Source organism: Capricornis sumatraensis, chromosome 23 (genome assembly GCF_032405125.1).
Source record: "Capricornis sumatraensis isolate serow.1 chromosome 23, serow.2, whole genome shotgun sequence".
NCBI lineage: Eukaryota > Metazoa > Chordata > Mammalia > Artiodactyla > Bovidae > Capricornis > Capricornis sumatraensis.
Genome location: NC_091091.1, coordinates 35,151,899 through 35,174,506, shown reverse-complemented (window position 1 = coordinate 35,174,506; position 22,608 = coordinate 35,151,899). Strand labels below are relative to the sequence as shown.

Sequence of the window (22,608 nt, the reverse complement as noted above, 5' to 3'; positions counted from 1 at the left end):
CGTATATATATGTTTATATACAGTTTAAGTTATGTAGTGTTTATTTGTGGCCTGTCTCCCTCTGCTAGGCACCAACAGGGTTTGTATAGCAGCCTTTAGACAAAAACCTAGCTTACATTAAGCACTCAATAATAATTGTTGAAAGAGTGAATGAAATGTTTATCACTGATTGATACTAATTACAGATTATTATTTCCAAATTATTAAATCTGGGTCACCCAGATTTGACTTCAATCAATGTCTTTTTAAGTGTGGGAAGGAGAAAATTATTTTTGGTTCTCAGGCACAGCATTTCTCTCATACAGTGAAGAACTATTCTTTCTTCATTCCTTTTGCAACCTTCTAATTTCATGAAGCGGAAGATCTTTATAACAAAGAGAGAATAGCTGTCAGCCCCAGGGCCTTGTTCAGGAAATGATATCAAAGCTCAAATTGAATTGCATTATTTAATTATTTACTTCTATAGATACTTTATATAGAGGGGAAGTGGCCCTCCTGGAAGTTTTGATTTATGGTTTTTGCCTTTGAAAATAATTATAGTTGTTAAGAGAGAGCTGATTTTTTTTTTAAAGGCATGGGCTTATCTGGTGGCTCAGTGGTAAAGAATTGGATGCCAATGCAGGAGATGCAGGTTCTATGCCTGAGTCAGGAAGATCCCCTGGAAAAGGAAATGGCAACCCACTCCAGTATTCTTGCCTGGGGAATCTCATGGACAGAAAGGGCCTGGCAGGCTACAATCTATGGGGTTGAGCAACCAAACAACAATTGCCATCATCACCTAAATCCTTCTGGAACATTGTTTTATCACAAGAGTCGGACATGACTGTGACTAAATAACAACAAAGGAAACAAAATAGATAGTTCAAAAACTACGACAAAAAAAAAAAATAGTGAAGGTGGTAACATGAGTGAAATTGGAAAAGTTTGGGAAACACTGATTCTGGTAGTGGGCTTGGATTGCATCTGAAGTGATAGGGATGTTTTTAGTGTGGTCTTGGGACTCAAATGTTATACCATATTATAATCATGCCATTTACTAAATAAGAAAAACTTGTTCAGTCACTAAGTCATGTCCAACTCTTTGCAACCTCATAGACTGCAGCACGCCAGGCTTCTCTGTCCTTTGCGATCTCCTGGAGTTTGCTCAAATTCATGTCCATTGAGTTGATGATGTTGTCTAACCATCTCATCCTGTCACTCCCTTCTTCTTTTGCCTTCAAGAAGAAAAACTGCACTTAGGTAAATGTAGTTCAACTTTTAAACTTCTATGGTGAGATTTGCCTGCCACTAATTAGATTCAGTTAGTAAATTTTGGTTGCAGTTTGAAAAGTATCCTGTAAGAATTGACTCTACCTTGGTCATTTCTTTTTCTTTGATTTAATCTGAGAGGGAATTTGATAGTGTCTAGAAAGGTACTGGGCTTCCTTGGTGGCTCAGACAGTAAAGAATCTGCCTGCAATGCAAGAGACCTGAGTTCAATCTCTGAGTTGAGAAGATCCCCTGGAGGATAGCATGGCAACCCAGTCCAGTATTCTTGCCTGGAGATCCCCATGGACAGAGGAGCCTCTCGGGCTACAGTCCTTGGGGTCTCAAAGAGTCAGACATAACTGAGCGACTAACCACACACACTAAAGTGGTATTATCTACTGAGTGAAAGCTAGAGGGAAAAAGTAGGATTCCTTTTGGAATTCTTCCTTGGTTGATAAGATCAACCAATTCCCAAATGAGATAAGTACCCTGAAACCTTCTAATCCACCTTAAACCCAGGCAGAGAGATTTGAGTCATCTTTCTCCATGATGGAAGTGACATTTGTGAGGTGACATTCTGGCATTGGCATTCAAATTTGTCCTTAGCCTTTCCCTGTAGGTCCCCACTGGGTTCCCATCATCTGCCTCAAATAGCTGTGCAGGGCAACTGAGTGGGTCCTACTTTCCCTCCAGGAAAGAGTGTTTACAGTGGACCTAAGAGCCAGTAATTGCTTTTCTGCTGTGCCTGGAAGCTTCTAAAACTCGGAGATTCTCTTTATTCATTGAACCTTTAGTGAGAAGTAGGGAGAATCTCCTATGATGTATTAATTATCAGGAGATATGTGTATAGTACGCAGCTACCTGGAGAGGCATTAAACTTATAAAAGCATTTAGGGCAGAGTTGATTAAGTGTGGTCCAAGAAGCACCTACCAGAGTAGCTCTGATGCTGGTGAATGATTCCGTTTCCTGGTCTCACCCCGGTCTCCCTGATCAGCATGTTGGTGATCAGGGTCTAGCATTTTCAACCAGCTCACCAAATTTGATGACCACTGCTGTGTTACACATGGGCTTGGAATTGGGGGTGTGATGATGGGCGGGGGCAGGAGTATATTAGTAGCCTGTTGGGAACCATCCAGATAAGGATTCTCTGGTCATGGTCTTTCACAGCCGATGAGGTTCCCAGGAATTGGGCTTTTCTTTAGAGCAGCTTCATTAAATATAGAATTTAGGTAGGAAGTGCTCCACTAAAAAGTAGATATAAAATTTTATGTTCTAAACATACCTGACTAGTAATATGGAGATGGAAAAAGTCATGATATTGAGATATGTCTTAGAAATTCTGAATGGGGCAAAAGAAGCAAGGGTCTAGAATTCCCTGTTGCACAGTTTGTCAGCATCCACAAGTGCAAAGCAGAAGACTGAAGTCAAATGATTATGAATGATGAAAACCCTGGCTAGCCTATAGGGTGTACTATAAATTCTGAGGATAAATGGTAACATTTGTTTATTCAACAAATATTTGTGGGGGGCGTGCCGCAAAAAGAGAGAGGCCGTGGAACTTCCCTCAGCAAGGCGGAGGGGTCCTGAGGAGAGGTGAACCTGCTGTCCGCCAACCCAGCCCCCCCCCCGGCAAGCGAGAGACAATCAGACGCGACAGGGGTTCTGTCTGAGCAGTTCCGCTTTATTGTTGTAAGCTCTTGGTTTATAAAGGCAAGCAGGGGGGTTTTTGCAAGGGAATTTACATAGTTCTACCAATCAAGTTAAAGGTCAAATTACCACGCGCTTACATCATGACAGGGGTCTATGGTGATCATGCGTTGTCCACGGAAATCAAGAGGGCCAGTCAAAAATTTTGACAAACAATATAGACCACGCCTTCACTCCTTCCTGCAGGCGCCATCTTGGCTTCTAACCGCAATGCGTGTGTTTTCTTTAAGCCCAAGCTTAGCATGTTACTCTTATGACCATAGCGGTTTCTCCGCTTGGGGCCCCACAAATATTTTTTTTCAAGTGCCATGGTGCTCAAGAATAAGTCATACACAATCAAGCTATATGTATAAGTTAGAGATGATCTCTGCCTTCATAGAGATATATCATAGACTGTTTGCTTGTGTTCCCCCCAAATTCATATTTTGAAACCTAATCCCTAATGGTATTAGGAAATATGGCCTTTGGAAGGTGATATTAAAGGACTAGAGTGCCTGATCAACTATGGACGGAGGTTCGTGACATTGTACAGGAGACAGGGATCAAGACGATCCCCATGGAAAAGAAATGCAAAAAAGCAAAATGGCTATCTGAGGAGGCCTTACAAATAGCTGTGAAAAGAAGAGAAGCAAAAGCAAAGGAGAAAAGGAAAGATATAAGCATCTGAATGCAGAGTTCCAAAGAATAGCAAGGAGAGATAAGAAAGCCTTCCTCTGCAATCAATGCAAAGAAATAGAGGAAAACAACAGAATGGGAAAGACTAGAGATCTCTTCAAGAAAATTAGAGATACTAAGGTAACATTTCATGCAAAGATGGACTTGATAAAGGACAGAAATGGTATGAACCTAACAGAAGCAGAAGATATTAAGAAGAGGTGGCAAGAATACACAGAACTGTACAAAAAAGATCTTCACAACCCAGATAATCAAGATGGTGTGATCACTCACCTAGAGCCAGACATCCTGGAATGTGAAGTCAAGTGGGCCTTAGAAAGCATCACTATGAACAAAGCTAGTGGAGGTGATGGAATTCTAGTTGAGCTATTTCAGATCCTGAAAGATGATGCTGTGAAAGTGCTGCACTCAATATGCCAGCAAACTTGGAAAACTCAGCAGTGGCCACAGGACTGGAAAAGGTTAGTTTTCATTCCAATCTCAAAGAAAGGCAATGCCAAAGAATGCTCAAATTACCACACAATTGCTCTCATCTCACATGCTAGTAAAGTAATGCTCAAAATTCTCCAAGCCAGGCTTCAACAATACGTGAAACGTGAACTTCAGATGTTCAAGCTGGTTTTAAAAAAGTCAGAGGAACCAGAGATCAAATTGCCAACATCTGCTAGATCATGGAAAAAGCAAGAGAGTTCCAGAAAAACATCTATTTCTGCTTTATTGACTATGCCAAAGCCTTTGACTGTGTGGATCACATTAAACTGTGGAAAATTCTTCAAGAGATGGGAATACCAGACCACCTGACCTGCCTCTTGAGAAACCTATATGCAGGTCAGGAAGCAACAGTTAGAACTGGACATGGAACAACAGACTGGTTCCAAATAGGAAAAGGAGTACGTCAAGGCTGTATATTGTCACCCTGCTTATTTAACTTATATGTAGAGTACCTCAAGAGAAATGCTGGACTGGAAGAAGCACAAGTTGGAATCGAGATTGCTGAGAGAAATATCAATAACCTCAGATATGCAGATGACACCACCGTTATGGCAGAGAGTGAAGAGGAACTAAAAGCCTCTTGATGAAAGTGAAAGAGGAGAGTGAAAAAGTTGGCTTAAAGATCAACATTCAGAAAACAAAGATCATGGCATTTGGTCCCATCACTTCATGGGAAATAGATGGGGAAACAGTGGAAACAGTGTCAGACTTTATTTTGGGGGGCTCCAAAATCACTGCAGATGGTGACTGTAGCCATGAAATTAAAAGACGCCAACTCCTTGGAAGGCAAGTTATGACCAACCTAGATAGCATATTGAAAAGCAGAGATATTACTTTGCCAACAATGGTCCGTCTAGTCAAGGCTATGGTTTTTCCAGTGGTCATGTATGGATGTGAGAGTTGGACTGTGAAGAAAGCTGAGCACTGAAGAATTGATCCTTTTGAACTGTGGTGTTGGAGAAGACTCTTGAGAGTCCCTTGGACTGCAAGGAGATCCAACCAGTCCATTCTAAAGGAGACCAGTACCGGGTGTTCATTGGAAGGACTGATGCTAAAGTTGAAACTCCAGTACTTTGGCCACCTCATGCGAAGAGTTGAGTCACTGGAAAAGACTCTGATGCTGGGAGGGATTGGGGGCATGAGGAGAAGGGGACGACAGAGGATGAGATGACTGGATGGCATCACTGACTCGATGGACATGAGTTTGAGTGAACTCTGGGAGTTGGTGATGGGACAGGGAGGCCTGTGATTCATGGGGTGCTGTGATTCATGGGGTCGCAAAGAGTCGGACACGACTGAGCAACTGAAGCGAACTGATGTCATGAGGGTGGAGGCCTTGTGAATGGGGTTAGTGCCTTTTTAAGAGACCCCAAAAGCTCCTTCATCCCTTGTGCCACGAGAACCCAGTGAGAAGACTGCTGTCTGAACCAAGAAGCAGGCTCTCACCAGACACTGAATCAGCTGGCAACTTCACCTTAGACTTCACAATCTCTAGAACTGTGAAAAATAAATTTCTATTGTTTATAAACCACCCAGTCTGTGGTATTTTGTTACAGCAGCCTGAAGGCATTAAGACAGGATATTAATCAGACACTGAAATAATCATAAAACTATGACTTACCAACTGTCATTGGTGCAATACAGAGAAAATAAAAAGATCAGCCCCAGTGAAAATAAGCTTGTAACAGAAGGATCTCTCAGTGTGTTTGTGGTGGGGAGATGGACAGGTGGTCAGGAAATGATTCCCTACCCCACCTCCACCTCTCTGGGAAGGGAGGGCAGCTCAAACTTCTCTTCTAGTCTGTAAAGGATGAAAATATAATAACTACTTAATTTCTCCTTGTACGAAAAGTCAACTAAATGGACTTCATTATTCTTAAGAGCAGATTTGAATTCTTTTCTTACTAAAAGTCACTTAATGTTTTTGCATAAATCAACCTGGGAATATGGACAATTGATGACCTTCAAATGTTTACCATGTGAAATGTTGATAGAGCATCTGTCATCTCTCCATTCACCATGGTGGGCTGTGGAGGCTGGAAAGATATGTGTTTATAACGTGGTATCTACCCCTGAAGAGCATGTGGTCTGCTGGCAAGCATGTGCTTACAGGAGGAGCCACGGCTAGTAGCAGGACAGGTGTAGGTGAGTGGTCCAGAGCACAGGTGCAGCGAGTCTGAGGCTGTAGAGAACACGTAGAGCTGAATGGCCTGGGGATGTTACCAAGAAGGGGGCAAGGTATGATAAAGCACAGATGCTCAATAAAAACATCATAAATCTTCCCAGGACTGAAAAGAGAATGCTAGTTGTGGTCAGGGGTCGGGGCTGCCTTATTCAAAGCGGTAGAGACAGGGATGTAGCTGGAGTTGACACTGGCCTTCATTTGGGCAGGCAAGTTTCCTGCCAGAAATGAGTGGAGCGGTAACATTCCTATTGTCATTTGAAAGATGGCATTTTAAACATTGATTAGAGTAACTATTTCATTTCAAAAATGGAACTAGAGTTATATGTTATTCATAGCCACATAGTTTTAGAAAGATTTCTGAACATTAGATAATGTCTGTGGAAGTTTAAAAAAATCAGATCATGTGAGCTCATCTCTCCAAATAGCATTGGCAGAAATCCTTGTACAGAATTATGTCTTAATAGAGACTGTTGCCACTTTGCAATGTGAGTCTTAACCATGTGTTAGACTGTAATAGTTAGAGGGTGTCAAAAATGCTATCTTTTGATAGCTTCTAAAAGTCCATTATCCTCTGTAACGTTCAATGCATGAAGGTAGCCCATGAATATCAAAATTATTTTTCATGTTTATCTAAAACTATTAGAAAATTCAGGTTACAGCTTCTACTTATGCCAATGAATTACAATGTACCTTTCAAGAATTAAAGATTGGGTTCAGTGAAAGGGCTTGGGAAAAAGCATACCAGTTTTGTCATCCTAGGGTTTATAGAATGTTTACCAGATCAGGACATTCTACATAGAATATGTGTATTTATAAAATGCAAAGATTTTGTGGAGTAAAGTGAATGAAAATTGAGGGGTGGGTGAATTGAATATACAGATTAAGAGTTTTCTGTGTTTAGGTAGTTTTTTTAAAGTAAAATTGTATTATATAATGTATATGCTATAAGAACTAACTCTTTATGTTTATATCTTATTTCCAAAATGGAACTTAAGGTGTTGGTAAAATAATAAATTTGATGCTTTTTTTCATTGCCCTGTAATCCCTGTGATTTGATGTAGGTGTACAGGTCAGGAAAGTCACATTATCACCTTGTCTATATTCAAAAGGATAAGTCCCCTTCTGTCCTAAATGGGAAAGTCATTTATTCTACCATAAATAGCTTCCCTGGTGGCTCAAACGGTAAAAAACAAACAAAAACAAACAAACAAACAAAAACACAAAACTGCCTGAAATGCAGGAGATCCAGGTTCAATGCCTTGGTCGGGAAGATCCCCTGGAGAAGAGCATGGCAACCCACTCCAGTATTCTTGCCTGGGGAACTCTGTGGACAGAGGAGCCTGGCAGGCTACAGTCCATGGGGTTGCAAAGAGTCAGACATGCAAAGAGCAACTAATATCTCACCTCACCTGCCATAAATATTTTAAATCATAGATGTAAGATAGTGTCTTTCAGGAGCTTGTTCTCATTTGTAATCACCTCTATAGTGATAGCTATAAGCTTATCTAACCTACATCTCTTGATACATGTAAAGCAAACGTTCCCCATTTCTCCTTTAGATGGAAAAGAGCTGATTATTTATTTCCTTAAAATAACCTGCCATACACTTAAAGGCCATTATTACCCTGCCCTGTTTTTCTTTGGTATAATCCCAATTCCATCTACTTTTTTCCCCACTCAGATGTTCTCTCTTAGAGACAGGATTACTCTTATTGCTACCCTGTAATCTCATTCTAGTTTCCTGTCATGCACCTCAAATCATGGAGCACTTAACCAGTTGCAGTCTTATTCTCTGTGATCAAGACCTTTTTGATTATTACTGAGCACAAAGCAGAGCATAGTCTGACCCTACACTTGCGAATTAAAATGATCTCTAGAGTTGTTGAGTTGTAGTCAATTTCAATTGTGAAGGAAGAGTCTCAGGAGACTGAAGAAGTTGAGAGAGGGTGGAGTTGCTACCTTGGCACCGCTATCTTGATGCCACCTAGGTACTTTCAGAAGCAAAGGCAGGATTACTGGCTCTCTTTATTCTGTGCCAGAACAACTTGGCTCCACCCACACAGTCCGGATGCCAGCCTGGTTTAAAGCGCTATGAATAGGTGGAAAGGGACAATAATAAGTTTCCATCTTTCTAAGTATCGTGATAAGAAGTGGGTTTTGCCTTCAATAAGTTTGTGATTGAGATAAGGAGAAAATCCTGGTGGCAGTTTAAAGTAACACAGATTAAGAATCAAATGTTAATCATTGTTCAGAGCCTTGAGAAAGCAGAGCCAGACAGGACTGGAAGAAGCCAGCAGCTTCATCACAAGGTAGAACCTGAGTGGGGCCAGGGAGGCTGGTTGGGGTTGTCAAGGGCATTGGCAGGAGGTGGGAGGAGGTGTCTATCAGGCATGGGGGGAGGATCAGTTTGGCTGGAATAAAGCACTGATGGTCAGGAAGAGTCAGATGAATGTTTGGTAGATGCCAGAACCTTCAATGCAAGATCAAAGTGTTTTCAGAGTGAAGGAGGGCGTTTACCATGTTAATTTAGAGGATGTGAGCAGGATAGATTGAGTGGGAGAAGCCAGATGCTAATTACTTATTGTGGTTGCTGGTAAAAATAGCAATGCATCCTTACCTTTTTATATTTCCTAGAGGGTCAGCTTATAGGCACACAGAACTCTCACTGAGGCTGAGTCCTTGGGGTCTGGGAGCTTGTAAAAGGCAAAGATTCATTCCCCCCAACTTTTTCTGGGGACTGAAACAGGGAAAGGGAAAGGACAGAATATACCTGAAAATTTACCTGTGGGCCCAGAATTCCAATGGGTGGCTTACTTGAGGTAGTTTTACCCGGGATAAGCAAGGCCCTATTAAATCTGGCCAGCCTTTCATTTCTTCCTTGTGTACATTTTCAGCATTTATACATGGTACTTCCTGCTTATTAAGTAATCTATGCTATCAGAGAAGACTTTGATACTTGTTTTGTGTTACGGACCCAAACAAAAACAAAATAATACATTGAGTGAGAGGTATTATTCTGGATGATGTCTTTGTTACTTGAGCTGGTTATAATTAATGTCATTTGCACATGAATTTCTATGATAAGCATTAAAAATAAACTTACTATGTAGTTGAAGATTTTATTTATAAAAGAGGGTCCTATTGATTCCTTTTCAATCAAATCTCTTTTGTTATTATTGTAAATTCAAGCTCTGAATTAATACCACACCTCAAATGCCTGACCTTGGGGTCTCATTTTGTCATTTAGTTGGACTCCTAACTTTTTTCCCAGGAAAATCATAGATTTTGAGGCACATTTAGAAATGAGCGTGAAAAGCTCTTTAAATATGTTTTGAGGCTTAGTATTTGCTTCCAGGATGATGCATTAGCTAATAGTTATTTTTGGTGAAAGCTGCCCCCTCTCATTATTGTTTATGAGTCTCTGTTCAGCTATTTTGAGCTCTGGGCTACAGCATGTCATACTTTGGAGCTACAGTGCATGGTACTTTCAAACACACTGCTCTGGATTTCAGGGCAAAGTCTGATTCAGTGAGATCCCACACTGTAAGGTAGCATTGGAGGTGGCTTGACAGGATGCTATGTCAAAGTCTGCCTTTGGATTTTCTATGAAGAAAGGGTTTGAGGAGATGAATAGAATAACATCTTAGGTGAAATAATCTATTTTAAAAATTTAGCTTGAGTAGAAGATGGAGGAAGAGTGTGGTGCAAATCCACCCATGAGGAGTTTGAGAATTCCGTACCCTATGTCTATCCCACCCCCCTGCTCCTGCACAGGGCAGCCTAGGAGGAGGCAGTGCTGGCCCAGGGGAGGCAGAGCAGGGTTTTCACCTGTAAAGTAGAACTTCTAGAGCACAGAGCCCTTTTAGATTGTGGAGAAAGGGAACCTCTGTACACTGTTGATGGGAATGTAAATTGTGTGACTACTATGGAAAATAATATGGAGATTCCTCAAAAAATTAACAATAGATCTACCATACAATCCAGTAATCCTATTCCTGGGTATTTATCTGAAGAAACCAACACATTAATTAGAAAAGATACATGAACTCATAACTGAATTACTTTGCTGTATAGCAATAATTAATACAGTGTTGTAAATCAACTATACTTCAATTAAAAAAAGAAAAGATACATGTACCCTTTTCATTGCAGCAGCACTTACAGTAGCCAAGATATAGAAGTAACCTAAATGCCCATTAATAGATAAATGGGTAAGGAAGGTGTGGTACATAGATGTACAGTGGAATATTACTTGGCCATAAAAAGACTGAAATCTTGCCATTTGTGACAATGTGGATGGACTTTGAGAGCATTATGCAAAGCAAAATAAGTCAGAGAAAACAAATATTGTATGACTCCACTTTTACATGGAATCTAAAAACAAAACAAATGAACAAATAGCAGATAACAAAACAAACAGTCATAAATAGATACAGAGAACAAACAGGTGGTTGCTAGTGGGGAGGGTTGAAGGGGAAAAGATAAATAGGTGAAGGAGACTGAGTTACAAACTTTCAGTTGCAAAATAAATGAGTCACCAGTATGAAATGTACAGTGTGGGGAATATAGTCAAAAATTATGTAATATGTTTGTGTGGTGACAGATTGTAACTAGACTTATTGTGATGATTGTTTTGAAATGTATAGAAATATCGAATCACAGTGTTGTGTACCAGGAACTAAGATAGTGTTGTAAGTCTGTTGTGCTTCAGAAACAAACACATTCATAGAGAAAGAGATGAGGTTTGTGATTACCAGAGGGGAGGGAAGGGGTGGGGGGGAATTGGACGAAGGCACTCGAAAGGTACAGCCTCTCAGATATAAGACAAATATTAGTGATGCAATGTACGTGCGTGCATGCACGCTCAGTTACTAAGTCATGTCCAACTCTGTGTGACCTCATGGAATATAGCCCACCAAGCTCCTCTGTCCATGGGATTTCCCAGGCAAGAATGCTGGAGTGGGTTGCCATTTCCTTCTCCAGGGGATCTTCCCGATCCAGGGATCAAACCCACATCTCCTGCATTAGCAGGTGGATCTTTACTGCTGAATAACAAGGGAAGCCCAGTGATGTAATATAACATGATAAATATAATCAACATGGCAGTGTGTTGTATATGAAAGTTGTTAAAAGAGTAAAGAGTTCTCATCGCAAGAAAAAAATGTCTTTCTTTAGTTTTATATCTATATAAGAGATAGGATGTTCACTAAACTTATTGTGATAGACATTTCATGATGTATGTCAGTCAAATCACTATGCTGTACACCTTAAACTTATATGGTGGAGTGTGTGAATTGTATCAATGTAACTGAAAGAAAAAATGAAAAATAGATAATGTAAAAAATAAGAAAGAAGAGAGAGAGAGAGGGAAGGGGGGAGGAAGGAAGGCAGGGGCAGAAAGCACATGGTCCTTAATCCCTGAAATGAGCGGGTGAAACCCAGGTCCTGCCATGCAGGGCCTCCACTTCCCTGGGGCAGATTCAGAAGAGCTGTGATGAGCTGACGGGCTGGCAAAGTGCCAAACCACAAAGCCAGCGCCTGCCCTAGAAAAGGCAAGAAAGAACCCACCTTAGGCTCCTGGCCCCCAGCAAGAATTCTTAACGTTGCTCAAAGCTAAATTGAAAGTGTTGATTTGACATCCCTCCCTCTCTCATTCTGATGAATTCATTAAAACGACAATGAGACCAGCAGAGATGCCCAATCTCCTGATCTAGATGAAGAAGATGTCTCGTGTTTCACCTCCAAGCAACCTTTGGTCGGAGTTTGAAGTATTACCTATGCTCCTAAATTTCTGGCAGTACGAACTAGCTGACAGATGGAATGTCTCTGAAATGAGTTTTGTTGCAACCTAAAACGTAACTTCTGTTTTTAGAAAGTTGAAGAAATAATTGCTACTACAACCCTATTCGTGCCACTAAAATACGACACTGTTTTCCCCCTTAATCTGACACCTCCGTGCTTGGTGCGCTTCCTGTTCTGTGGTATTTTTACAACACAGGCAAGCTCCTGTTAAGTTTTTTTTTTTTTTTTTAACATATAAGATTTTAAAATGTGCTGTTATTAATTTCACAACTTTTATATTAAATTGCTTTGATGTACATGTTCCTACTTAACTAGTTACTGGTATTCATTGCTATGTAGAGAATGAATTCAAGAGTGTAACTTTTACAAGGCCTATGACTGTTTGTGGCTGTGCTTTAGTGATAACAGAGGAGGCAAGATTCAGGCAGGCCTTGAGTGGGACATGTGTTAAATAATTGATCATCAAGAAGAAAGCAATTAATTCTCTTTCACTGGCAGCCCTTTTTTTTTTTGTAATGAAAGGAATCTATTCTTTTCCCTGGGCATATGCTAACTTTTAATCAAAGGAGAGACAAATAGAGATCCAAAGGTAAAAACCTAAAGATAGCCTACTGAAGTTCGACCTAATTGGGATTGTGTGGTCATTTGAATGGGAAGTTTTGAAGTTTTGCTTTGTGCCACCAGTTAAAAGTATTTGCTAAGTCATTGATATAAACAGATTGAACTATAAAAACTTTTTTTTAACAGTGACTTCTATTTTTAAACTCTAGTTAAAAAAAATTTTTTTTTAATTTATTTTTGGCCATGCTGGGTCATCACTGCTGCGTGGGCTAATAGTTGAGGTGCTCAGGTTTCTCATTGGAGTGTCTTCTCTTGTTGAGGAGCGCGGGCTCTAGGGCGTGCAGGCTTTAGCAGCTGAGGTTCCCAGTCTCAACAGTTGAGGCACATGGGCTTAGTTGCTCCTCAGCATGTGGAATCCTCCTGGATCAGGGATCGAATCCATGTCTCTTGCATTAGCAGGAGAATTCTTTACCACTGAGCCACCAGGGAAGCACCCCTCCCACCTTTAAAAATTTTTATATAATTTACCTTTAGATATTTTTGGTTAATTTTTGGTTTTCATTTTCGGTTAATGACACTTTGTGAACGTGTAATTTTCAAAAAGTTAAATATATGACTCTCACACCAATATAGAACGAAGATTAACCAGAGGTTTAGTCAACTCCCACCAGGGAAGTCCAATGAGGGAACTAGTAGAATGTAAAGCCAGCTCAAAGGAGAACCAGAGGAATGGGCTTAAAGGTGTTCAAGAACGGATGTCAGGGACTTCTCTAGCGATCCAGTGATTAAAGATCTGTGCTTCCAATGCAGGGTACGTGGGTTCGATCCCTGGGGGAACTAAGATCCCATATGCCGCGCAGTGAGGCCAAAGGAGAAAAGAAAAAGAGGATGTAGGATAAGGCGCCCGGGTTAAATATAAAACTGATTAGCCGTCTACCAGGGAACGGGATCGTAAACCTGGACCGAAATCATCTGCACATCTACTGGACAAGAACCTACAAGTCAGAGTTAACTTTCAAAGTCTGGGCTTTTAATTAGCAGTAAAATGAAAGTGAAAGTCACTCAGTCATGTCCGACTCTTTTCGACCCCATGGACTATACAGTCCATGAAATTCTCCAGGCCAGGATACTGGAGTGGGTAGCCTCTCCCTCCTCCAGGGGATCTTTCCAACCCACGGATTGAACCCAGGTAAAGATCTTGTCAAACACAGATCCAGTGCCTTGGGTCATGAAATAATTCTGTGTGAGCTGTTAAAATTCCAGCATGACACTGGAGAAGCTGCTTCTTTCCTTCACCTTTTGGACATGTTTTTGATAATTTTTCTTCAGTTCAGTTCAGTTGCTCAGTCGTGTCCAACTCTTTGCAACCTCATGAATTGCAGCACGCCAGGCCTCCCTGTCCATCACCAACTCCCAGAGTTCACTCAGACTCGCGTCCATCAAGTCCGTGATGCCATCCAGCCATCTCATCCTCTGTTGTCCCCTTCTCCTCCTGCCCCCAATCCCTCCCAGCATCAGAGTCTTTTCCAGTGAGTCAACTCTTCTCATGAGGTGGCCAAAGTACTGGAGTTTCAGCTTTAGCATCATTCCTTCCAAAGAAATCCCAGGGCTGATCTCCTTCAGAATGGACCGGTTGGATCTCCTTGCAGTCCAAAGGACTCTCAAGAGTCTTCTCCAACACCACAGTTCAAAAGCATGAATTCTTCGGCGCTCAGCCTTCTTCACAGTCCAACTCTCACATCCATACATGACCACTGGAAAAACCATAGCCTTGACTAGACGGACCTTAGTTGGCAAAGTAATGTCTCTGCTTTTTGAATTTTTCTTAGCATATTATAAAGTGAGTTTCTCCTTATATGGGACACCAAGGGCAGTCAAAATCATAGAGATAGAAGCTAGAGTGGCAGTTTCCAGGGGACTGGGGGAGGGAGGGAGAATAGGGAGTTACTGTTCTATGGATCTAGAGTTTCAGTTTTGCAGGATGAAAGGTGTCCTGTGGATACATGGGGATGATGGCTACACAGCTAGGTGAATGTGCTGAATCTCACTTGAACTGTATACTTAAAAATGGTTAAGATGGTCCATTCTATGTTATGTGTGTTTAGCAAAATTAAATAATTTTTAAAAGTGAGCTGACACATAGGTATGTGAATAAAAAGTGAATAGTTATTCATCCTGCTGAGATAACCCATTAACAATCCTATGTTTGTGTTAACTCACTTTTCCTTGTTTGTAAAAACATAAGTAGACTTTTGAAAAATGGTATAGTTGAAGTTCTTTGTGAAATTTTCTCTTTTAACAATATATCATGGACAGACCTCTAGGTTACAGATATTGATCTGACCTATTACAAAAAAAAAAGTCTCCACAGACTGGATATATCATAATTTATCCAACTCCTGCTCTACTGATGGAAAGTTGAGTTATTCCCAGGTTTGTTTGTTTCTTTTTTTTCTGCCAGTACAAATACTGTTATAATAAAACTGTTTTTGTACAAGAGATACTAAAGGCCAGGATCTGAGTAGAGGTGGTAAGAAGGCAGAGGAGGGGATGGATCAAACAAATGTTTTCTTGGGAAAACACATTGGATTTAGTCACCAGTTGAAAATTTGGGTTTAAGAGTGGGAGAATGCATAGCGCTACCATTTTATTGGAAGAGGGACTAGTGGAACGTTTTAGAAGAGATGGCAGAGAAGCTGAGAGAATAGAGTTCATTTGGATGATGCTGTGTTCAGATAAGTGTGCTGTCTGTGCCCAGGTTGGGGAAGATGTCACACAGACATTGATTTGAGAATCCTTTGCGGTCATAGTTGAAGCTCTAAGAGTGGATGAGATCTGTTTCCAAAGTGCGTGTGCGTGCTAAGTCACTTAAGCTGCGTCCCACTCTTGGTGACGCCACGGACTGTAGCCCTCCAGGCTCCTCTGTCCTTGGGATTCTCTAGGCAAGAGTACTGGAGTGGGTTGCCGTGCCCTCCTCCAGGGGGTCTTCCCGACACAGGGATCGAACTTGCGTCTCTTGTGTCCTGCGTTGGCAGGCGGGTTCCTTACCACTAGCGCCACCTGGGAAGCCGTGTTTCCACGGAGGCCTTATATTTTAGAGGAAGAAGGTGATGTCCATGGGAGTTACGTGCCTGTAAGGGTGTGCCCAAGGAGACCGAGAAGGTGTGAGGAGGAGAAGGAGGGGGAGGGACAGGCGAGTACACCTGGAGAAGTGAGAGGGAAAGGTAGGAGATTACCTCCCAACTAGTCCATTCTTCGGAAATGTAGTGTGTTGTTAAGTACTTTCAGGTCTGAGCAGCATAGACCTTCCCTCCCACTACTCGCTGTGTATGCCTTTCATGCCCCTTGCCTCTGTGAGTCTGTTTTCAAATGCTAGTTTCCTTGGGTATAAACCACCAGAAACAATGGTACAGTTTGGTAAGCACATTTGAGCCACTGCCTTGAATTTAAGGACCAAGCCAAATCAAACTGCAAAGGGCGCAGTTTCATTGCAGTTTGGCATCTCTCAACAGTAATTACAAAATCACTTTTAAGGCTATATTATGTTCACACAAACTAAGACTTTATTATTAAAGGAGAGCATATGTCAATTTCACAAAAGCATGTGAACTAGAGAGCCTGGAAAGATACCCTAAGGAAGCGGTGAGTACAGGGATTTCTAAAACATTTAGAATTAGCTTTGAAGCCATCCCTACAAGATGAGCCTGTTGCCACCAGAGCTTCTTATAAAGGATCTGTGAACTTTTACATTCTGTCTACCTTAGGGGGTCGGAGGAGAAACTGAAGGAAATTATTAGCAGTCCAAATGCATTATTTTGTCACCTGTCATGGTTTTGACAAAGAGTTTGAAAGAGCAACTAAGTCATTGGAACTACTTCATGCCACTAAGGAGTGAAATAGGTAGGAGTCTATTTGACTCCAAATTTGAAGTGGATTCAGTTTAATTAAAAAATTGGTTCCCAGCCTTACATTAAATTCCATGGTTAGAGGTTTCTACAAATCAAAAGGAGTAAAGCTGAAGACTCTTACCCATAAAGTGCCTTGTCGTCTTGTGTGAAACTTAAAAAATACATAGAAAAATACTGAAGAAAAATCTCTGAGGTGTCCTGTGCCCCTCAGGGTTGTGTTTATTGTTGTTGAAGGAATTTGCAGTTAGAGCGAGGTTAGTCCCAACTTCAGTTGCCTTGACCCACAGGACTCATTTTGTAGGAAAAGGCAGGAATGGAAACAGTGGGGGCACTGGCAAGTTAGGGAGGCTGCAGGTGGTAAACAAGCTGGTTTCCAGGTAATGTGATCACAGTAGAGTTTGTATGGTCATTTTCAGCACGATGGACTCAGGCCATCATCTTGGGTTACTTGATGATAAACTTCAAAGAAGAAGGTCATAACTGTAGAGTGTGGACTTAGACAGATGACCCCACAGTGGAAAGCTCGTTGTAGCTTCCGTGTTGCCTTGAATATCTTCAGTAGTTGCAGTTAGTAGAGACTGCGAGCTGGGGTGGGAGTGTAAGCTTCTATCCGAATCCATCAAAATCTTACTGTGCTCAACACTAGTTGCTTTTATGGGTCATGGGAACTTACCAGAGGAACCCTGGATATGTTCTAGCAGGTCCTTAGGAAAACTATTTAGTGACTGAATTCAGTTCATCCTTACCCCAGCTAAAAGCCTATTCCAGCTGCTGGCAGGAATAATCAAGATGAATCCTGGATTCTTTGCCTAAGGATCTGAATTGTATAGGAGTCAACCAACCCTGGGAATACAGAGGTTAAGAACAGAGATTTCCAGCTTTGGTGTTACTTCCCGGTCATTTGTCAATGGAAAGTCTTTACTCCCAGGAGCCGCCTTTGGCTTTATTTTTGGGCAAGCTGCTGAGTCCTGCTCTGGTCTTGTCTGAACATGCAGACCTGGCGTTTCAGGACCTACTTTTTCACACCATCTGCATGCTCCACAGCTGCGCAGGTTTGAAAGAGGTGCCAAAATCCAGACACGGCAAAGCAGCCTCTTTTGCATGTGCTGAGGTCCGGAATGACAGTTTTATCTTGGACATGGTCCCTTTTCTTTCCTCTGTGGCTTGTTCATTTTTATCTCTCTCTTTAATATATAAATAATGGACTTATCCTATTTGCTGCACCAAGAGAAATTTAAATGCCTGAATGTTTTACGACTATGGGAAAGTATTTCCAGAGTGTGAAAAAATAGACACTGGACATTTCAGCTCCTGCTTTTGGTAGAGTGGGAATTTATTACTCAGCTCAGTAATAGTTTAGGCCAAACCAAGCAGTTGTGTGGGCAAGCAGTGTCTATCTTTCCTCAATAGCACTGCCAGAGACAGTTTTGTTCCTATTAGAGACAGCGTGACCCAAAGGTATCTTTCCATCAAAGACTGATTATCTCTGAATCTTAGCTGTATCGCAAAGACTGTTGAGACCTAGCCAATGGATTTTACTTGCATGAGATATTGCATAGCTCCCGAAGGGAAGGGAAACAAAGGGGGAGGGAGGCAAGAGAGAACTTGGAGCCCAACAATAAATAGCTCTTTGTACCAGTCTTCCCCACCCCGAACCCCATACTGCTGAGATCATAGAGTAAGTTAGCAGCATGTGGTAGAAGGCGATGCTGCCCAGTAGCTTGGCAGCTTGTGACCAGATGTGAACTTGTCTGTCCACAGTGTGCGGCTGTGACCTGGCCCAAGGGGGCTTCTTCATAAAGAACGGGGAGTATCTCTGCACCCTGGACTACCAGAGGATGTATGGCACACGATGCCATGGCTGCGGGGAGTTCGTGGAAGGAGAGGTGGTGACCGCCCTGGGCAAGACCTACCATCCCAACTGCTTTGCCTGCACGATCTGCAAGTAGGTGTGGCTTCCACCAACAGGGAAGTGTTGGATTCTGCTATCAGAGCTTGGAATGTGCGCTTTGGTCTTGAGTTGTACTTAGTCTTAAAACATTTTTCCTTTAAAAAATTATATTTACTGATGTATAGTTGATTTATAATGTTGTGTTAATTTCAGGTAAACAGCAAAATGTTTCAGTTATATCTCTATATATTATAAATATTATTTATCTGGTGGCTCCGGTGGTAAAGAATCTGCCTGCGATGCGGGAGACCCAGGTTCAATCCCTGGGTCAGGAAGATGCCCTGGAGAAGGAAATGGCAACCCACTACAGTATTCTTGCCTGGAGAATTCCATGGACTGAGAAGCCTGGCAGGCTAGACTACATACAGTCCATGGGGTCACAAAGAGTTGGACATGACTGAATGACTAACATACTTTCTTCATATATTTATATATATAATATATGTATTATTTATGTTGTACATATATACTATATTTATTAATTATATTATATGCATTATTTTTCATGTTCTCTTCCATTATAGATTATTATAAGATATTGAATATAGTTCCCTGTGGTGTACAGTAAAATCTTTATGTTTATCTATTTTATAATACAGTAGTTTATATCTGCTAATTGCAAACTCCTAATTTATCCTTCCCCTCTCCTTTCCCCTTTGATAACCATGTTTGTTCTGTATGTGTCTGAGCCTATTTCTGTTTTTGTAAATAAATTCATTTGCATCATTTTTTTTAGATTCTACATATAAGTGATATCATATATTTCTCTGTATATATTTTTTCCAATGAATCTTTAGATGTTTTTGTTTTCACACTGTTTTATCAGGCTTAGTTAAAAAGTCATTTAGTTAGGAAACTTTATATGGAATGTCCTCCACTAAATAGTGTGACTGATCTTAAGTGGCTGGGAGCCGAATCTGAAAGCAGCTCCAGGTCTTGAGACATTTTGAGCAGTGGAAACATGGGAGGAGATGGCATAAATACTTGGAAAGATGAAGCTTCTTTGGAAGTATCAGCTCTTACATGTGTGGGTGTGGGTGTGTAAAATTATCTCATTTGCTCTATAGCCAGGGAGAGCTAACAGTGTCAAGGATCAAATTAGACCTGTTTTGTAAATAAAGTTTTATTGGAACACAGCCATGCCCATTTGTTTATATATCGTCTATGACTGCTTCCAAGTGACAGTGGTAGAGTAGTTGAGATAGAAACCTTATGATCTGCACAGTCTAAAAAAATATTACAGTCTGATCTTTCAGGGGGAAAAGCTGTCAACCCCTCCTCTCTTGGCACCTATCATCAGTCAAGGTTAAATCATTATTGCACAAAGCAGCTTGATTAAAATGGTCAATCAGAGAAAAGAGGGAATTTAACTAGTTGACCCATACTGATCGAGTAATTCCATGCCTTTTGGTATGATGTTGATCATATGTGTTCAATTTTGCTATGCCTTTGTAAAAACTGTAGTTCAGTTCATTTTATTTTCCAGTATTTCCTGTTTTTAGGCCAGAGAAATGTAAACTCTAGAAGGGTAAATTTGATTTTATACAATTAATTAACTGGATAATACTCATTGGATGAATCATAATAAGATTTAGATGAAATATACATAATCAAATTATTTTAGTAACTTTTTGTAGCTATTAGGTCATTTCTCAATTATGTATTTTTAAGTCATAATTTTAAAATTCTGGGTTAATGAGCTGAATTTTTTCTCTATTTAATCAACAGCAAAGTTTCCTTTTGACCTCTCCCTATTCAGGCTGCCGCCCACAGTCTGGCTGAGAACCCTGGGCTGGCATTCGGGAAGCCCTGTTTCTGATCCTCTTTCCTGGGCTGGTTTGAGACCTCTGTGAGCTAACTCTTCCACGGCAGTTGTCTTGTCTGTAAGATGAGAGGCTGTGAACTAGATAATAGTGATTCCCCAAACCTGGGTGGTCACTGGAATCCCCAAGGGAGGGTCTCTTTTGTTCTTTTCTTAATTGGAGGATAATTGCTTTACAGTGTTACATTGGTTTGTGTCATACAGCAACTCAAATCTGGCCGAAGTATACATATGTCCCCTCCCTCTTAAACCTCCCTCCTACCCCTCAACTTCAGCTGACCCCACCCCTCTAGGTTGTTACAGATGACCAGGTTGGAGCTTAGGAAGGGTCTTTTTAAAAATAGCTGTTTCTATGTATTAACACAAGAAGCTCAGTGGGGTGCCCTGTGACAGCCTAGAGGGGTGGGATGAGGCGTGGGTGGGGGAGGTACAAGAGGGAGGGCACATATGTATGCATGCTTCTGGCTGATTCACGTGATTGTGTGGCAGAAGCCAGCACAAAATCATGAAGCAATTATCCTACAGTTAAAAAATTTTTTAAAAGTTTAGAAGGCCCTGGCCCAGGTAAACTCTAAGAGCCTTCCTGATCTTGGCCCTGAGAGATCATTGCTTCAGGTTGGTAACAATGGACAAACATTCATCAGCCATAGCCCTGTCTCTGGAGGTTTGAGCCAACAGAGAGGTGCCTGCTACTGGTGGTCTAAGCTGCTGGTGCTGCCTAATGACACCAATTCTTCCTGCTTGGGAGGCCACCTTTACAGCTTACAATTACGTTCATGTAGAAATTAATCTAACCCTTTCAACAATTCTGTGAGGTCAATCAGCAATTCCTATTCCTACTGATGAGTGACTTTGAGAACCAGAGTCTAAGGGATTTTCCCAGTCCTTCACATCACAAAGCCAATATTTGAACTCACATGTTCAGACTCTAAATCCAATTCTCTTTCTATCACAAACATTCATGCAAATAACAGAAGGAAGTGAACCCATGTAGGCGGAGCACTTAGGAAAATAAAAGGGATCATTTATGAAATAACAGAATTCAAAATTCAGAGCACCTTGCCCCTTGTTGAGAACTGACTCTGGTTTGTTCCATGGTGGATCTGTGTGGGGTTCAAGTCTATAAATATAAGCCTAAATCAGAGACAGGGTCTGGACTAGCATGAGGCCAGGGAGGTGCCTGGGCGCACACTTTAAAGGGGGTGCTCACTCCCAGGTCATGCGGTCCTCCTGCGAGTGGGGACCTCCTTAAATGCTGTATCCTGAGTTCCTCGCTGGCCTCCTTCTGGCCCTGGCCCTGATCAGAGGCAAAGAAACTGTGCTTATTATGTCAACAGACCCTTCACTTCCTGATGGCCTTGTTACAGAGGAGGCTGGAGGTTCGTTTGGCTTTAAATGATGAGTGTGAATTGATAGGCTGGCTGGCACCCACCAGAGTGTGACCTTGATTGTTGAAGAGACAGCAAGTTCTGGGTTGGTGGACACCATCCACCCATGCCTGTGGCATGTTTCTCCCTAGTTGGTCAATCCATGCAAGTCACTTACCCTCTCTGGGCTTCATCTGAGCAATGGAAAATAACATGGAACCAGGAGACCACCTCAACCCAGCACTTCTAAAATTTGGGGGTGTGACTTAAAACTCTCCTCGAGAACTGGCACCAAGCACATTTATGGAGTTGTTTTAAACCCAGATTTACTACCAACTGTTAGGTGATGAAGGGCAACTTAAAGTGCCTGTGAACATAAAATTAATGTCCAGAAGCCTGAATTTCCTTCTGACTCAGATGGGTGAGGATGTTTGGCTTATTAATTTTAAATTTCCTAATTGACAGAATCACACATATGAAAATTCATGTTGAAGATCATTGGCAAATTGGCCAATGGCAAGTGAGCAGGCATGGAAACTGTCATATGGCTATTAATTAATGACTTACTTTTTTAAAGCTATCTGCCTGCTGGGAGGAGAAGAAACATAACATACCTGCAGAAGGCAATGTTTTTGAAAAAGTGTGCTGTTATTTATTGATGAATGTCTAATGTGAAAGGAAATAATCTCTGAAAGGAAGCAAATACTAATTTTTAAACAGATATGATAGCACAGTTGGTAAAGAATCCGCCTGCAATGCAGGAGACCCCAGTTTGAATCCTGGGTTGGGAAGATCCCCTGGAGAAGGGAAAGGCTACCCACTCCAGTATTCTGGCCTGGAGAATTCCATGGACTGTATAGTCTATGGGGTCACAAAGAGTCGGACAAGA

At 41.4% G+C, this 22,608-nt stretch overlaps 1 protein-coding gene across 2 annotated transcripts in view; it reads left to right on the top strand.

Annotated features, from left to right (window-relative positions):
* The window catches only part of ABLIM1 (actin binding LIM protein 1), a 217,508-nt gene that overhangs the window by 65,449 nt on the left and 129,451 nt on the right, over positions 1 to 22,608 (top strand). For both annotated transcript variants that reach the window (XM_068961482.1, XM_068961484.1), the window contains one exon: positions 18,341 to 18,524. In XM_068961482.1, the coding sequence (XP_068817583.1) occupies positions 18,341 to 18,524 (184 nt within the window). The remainder of the gene's footprint in view (positions 1 to 18,340; positions 18,525 to 22,608) is intronic.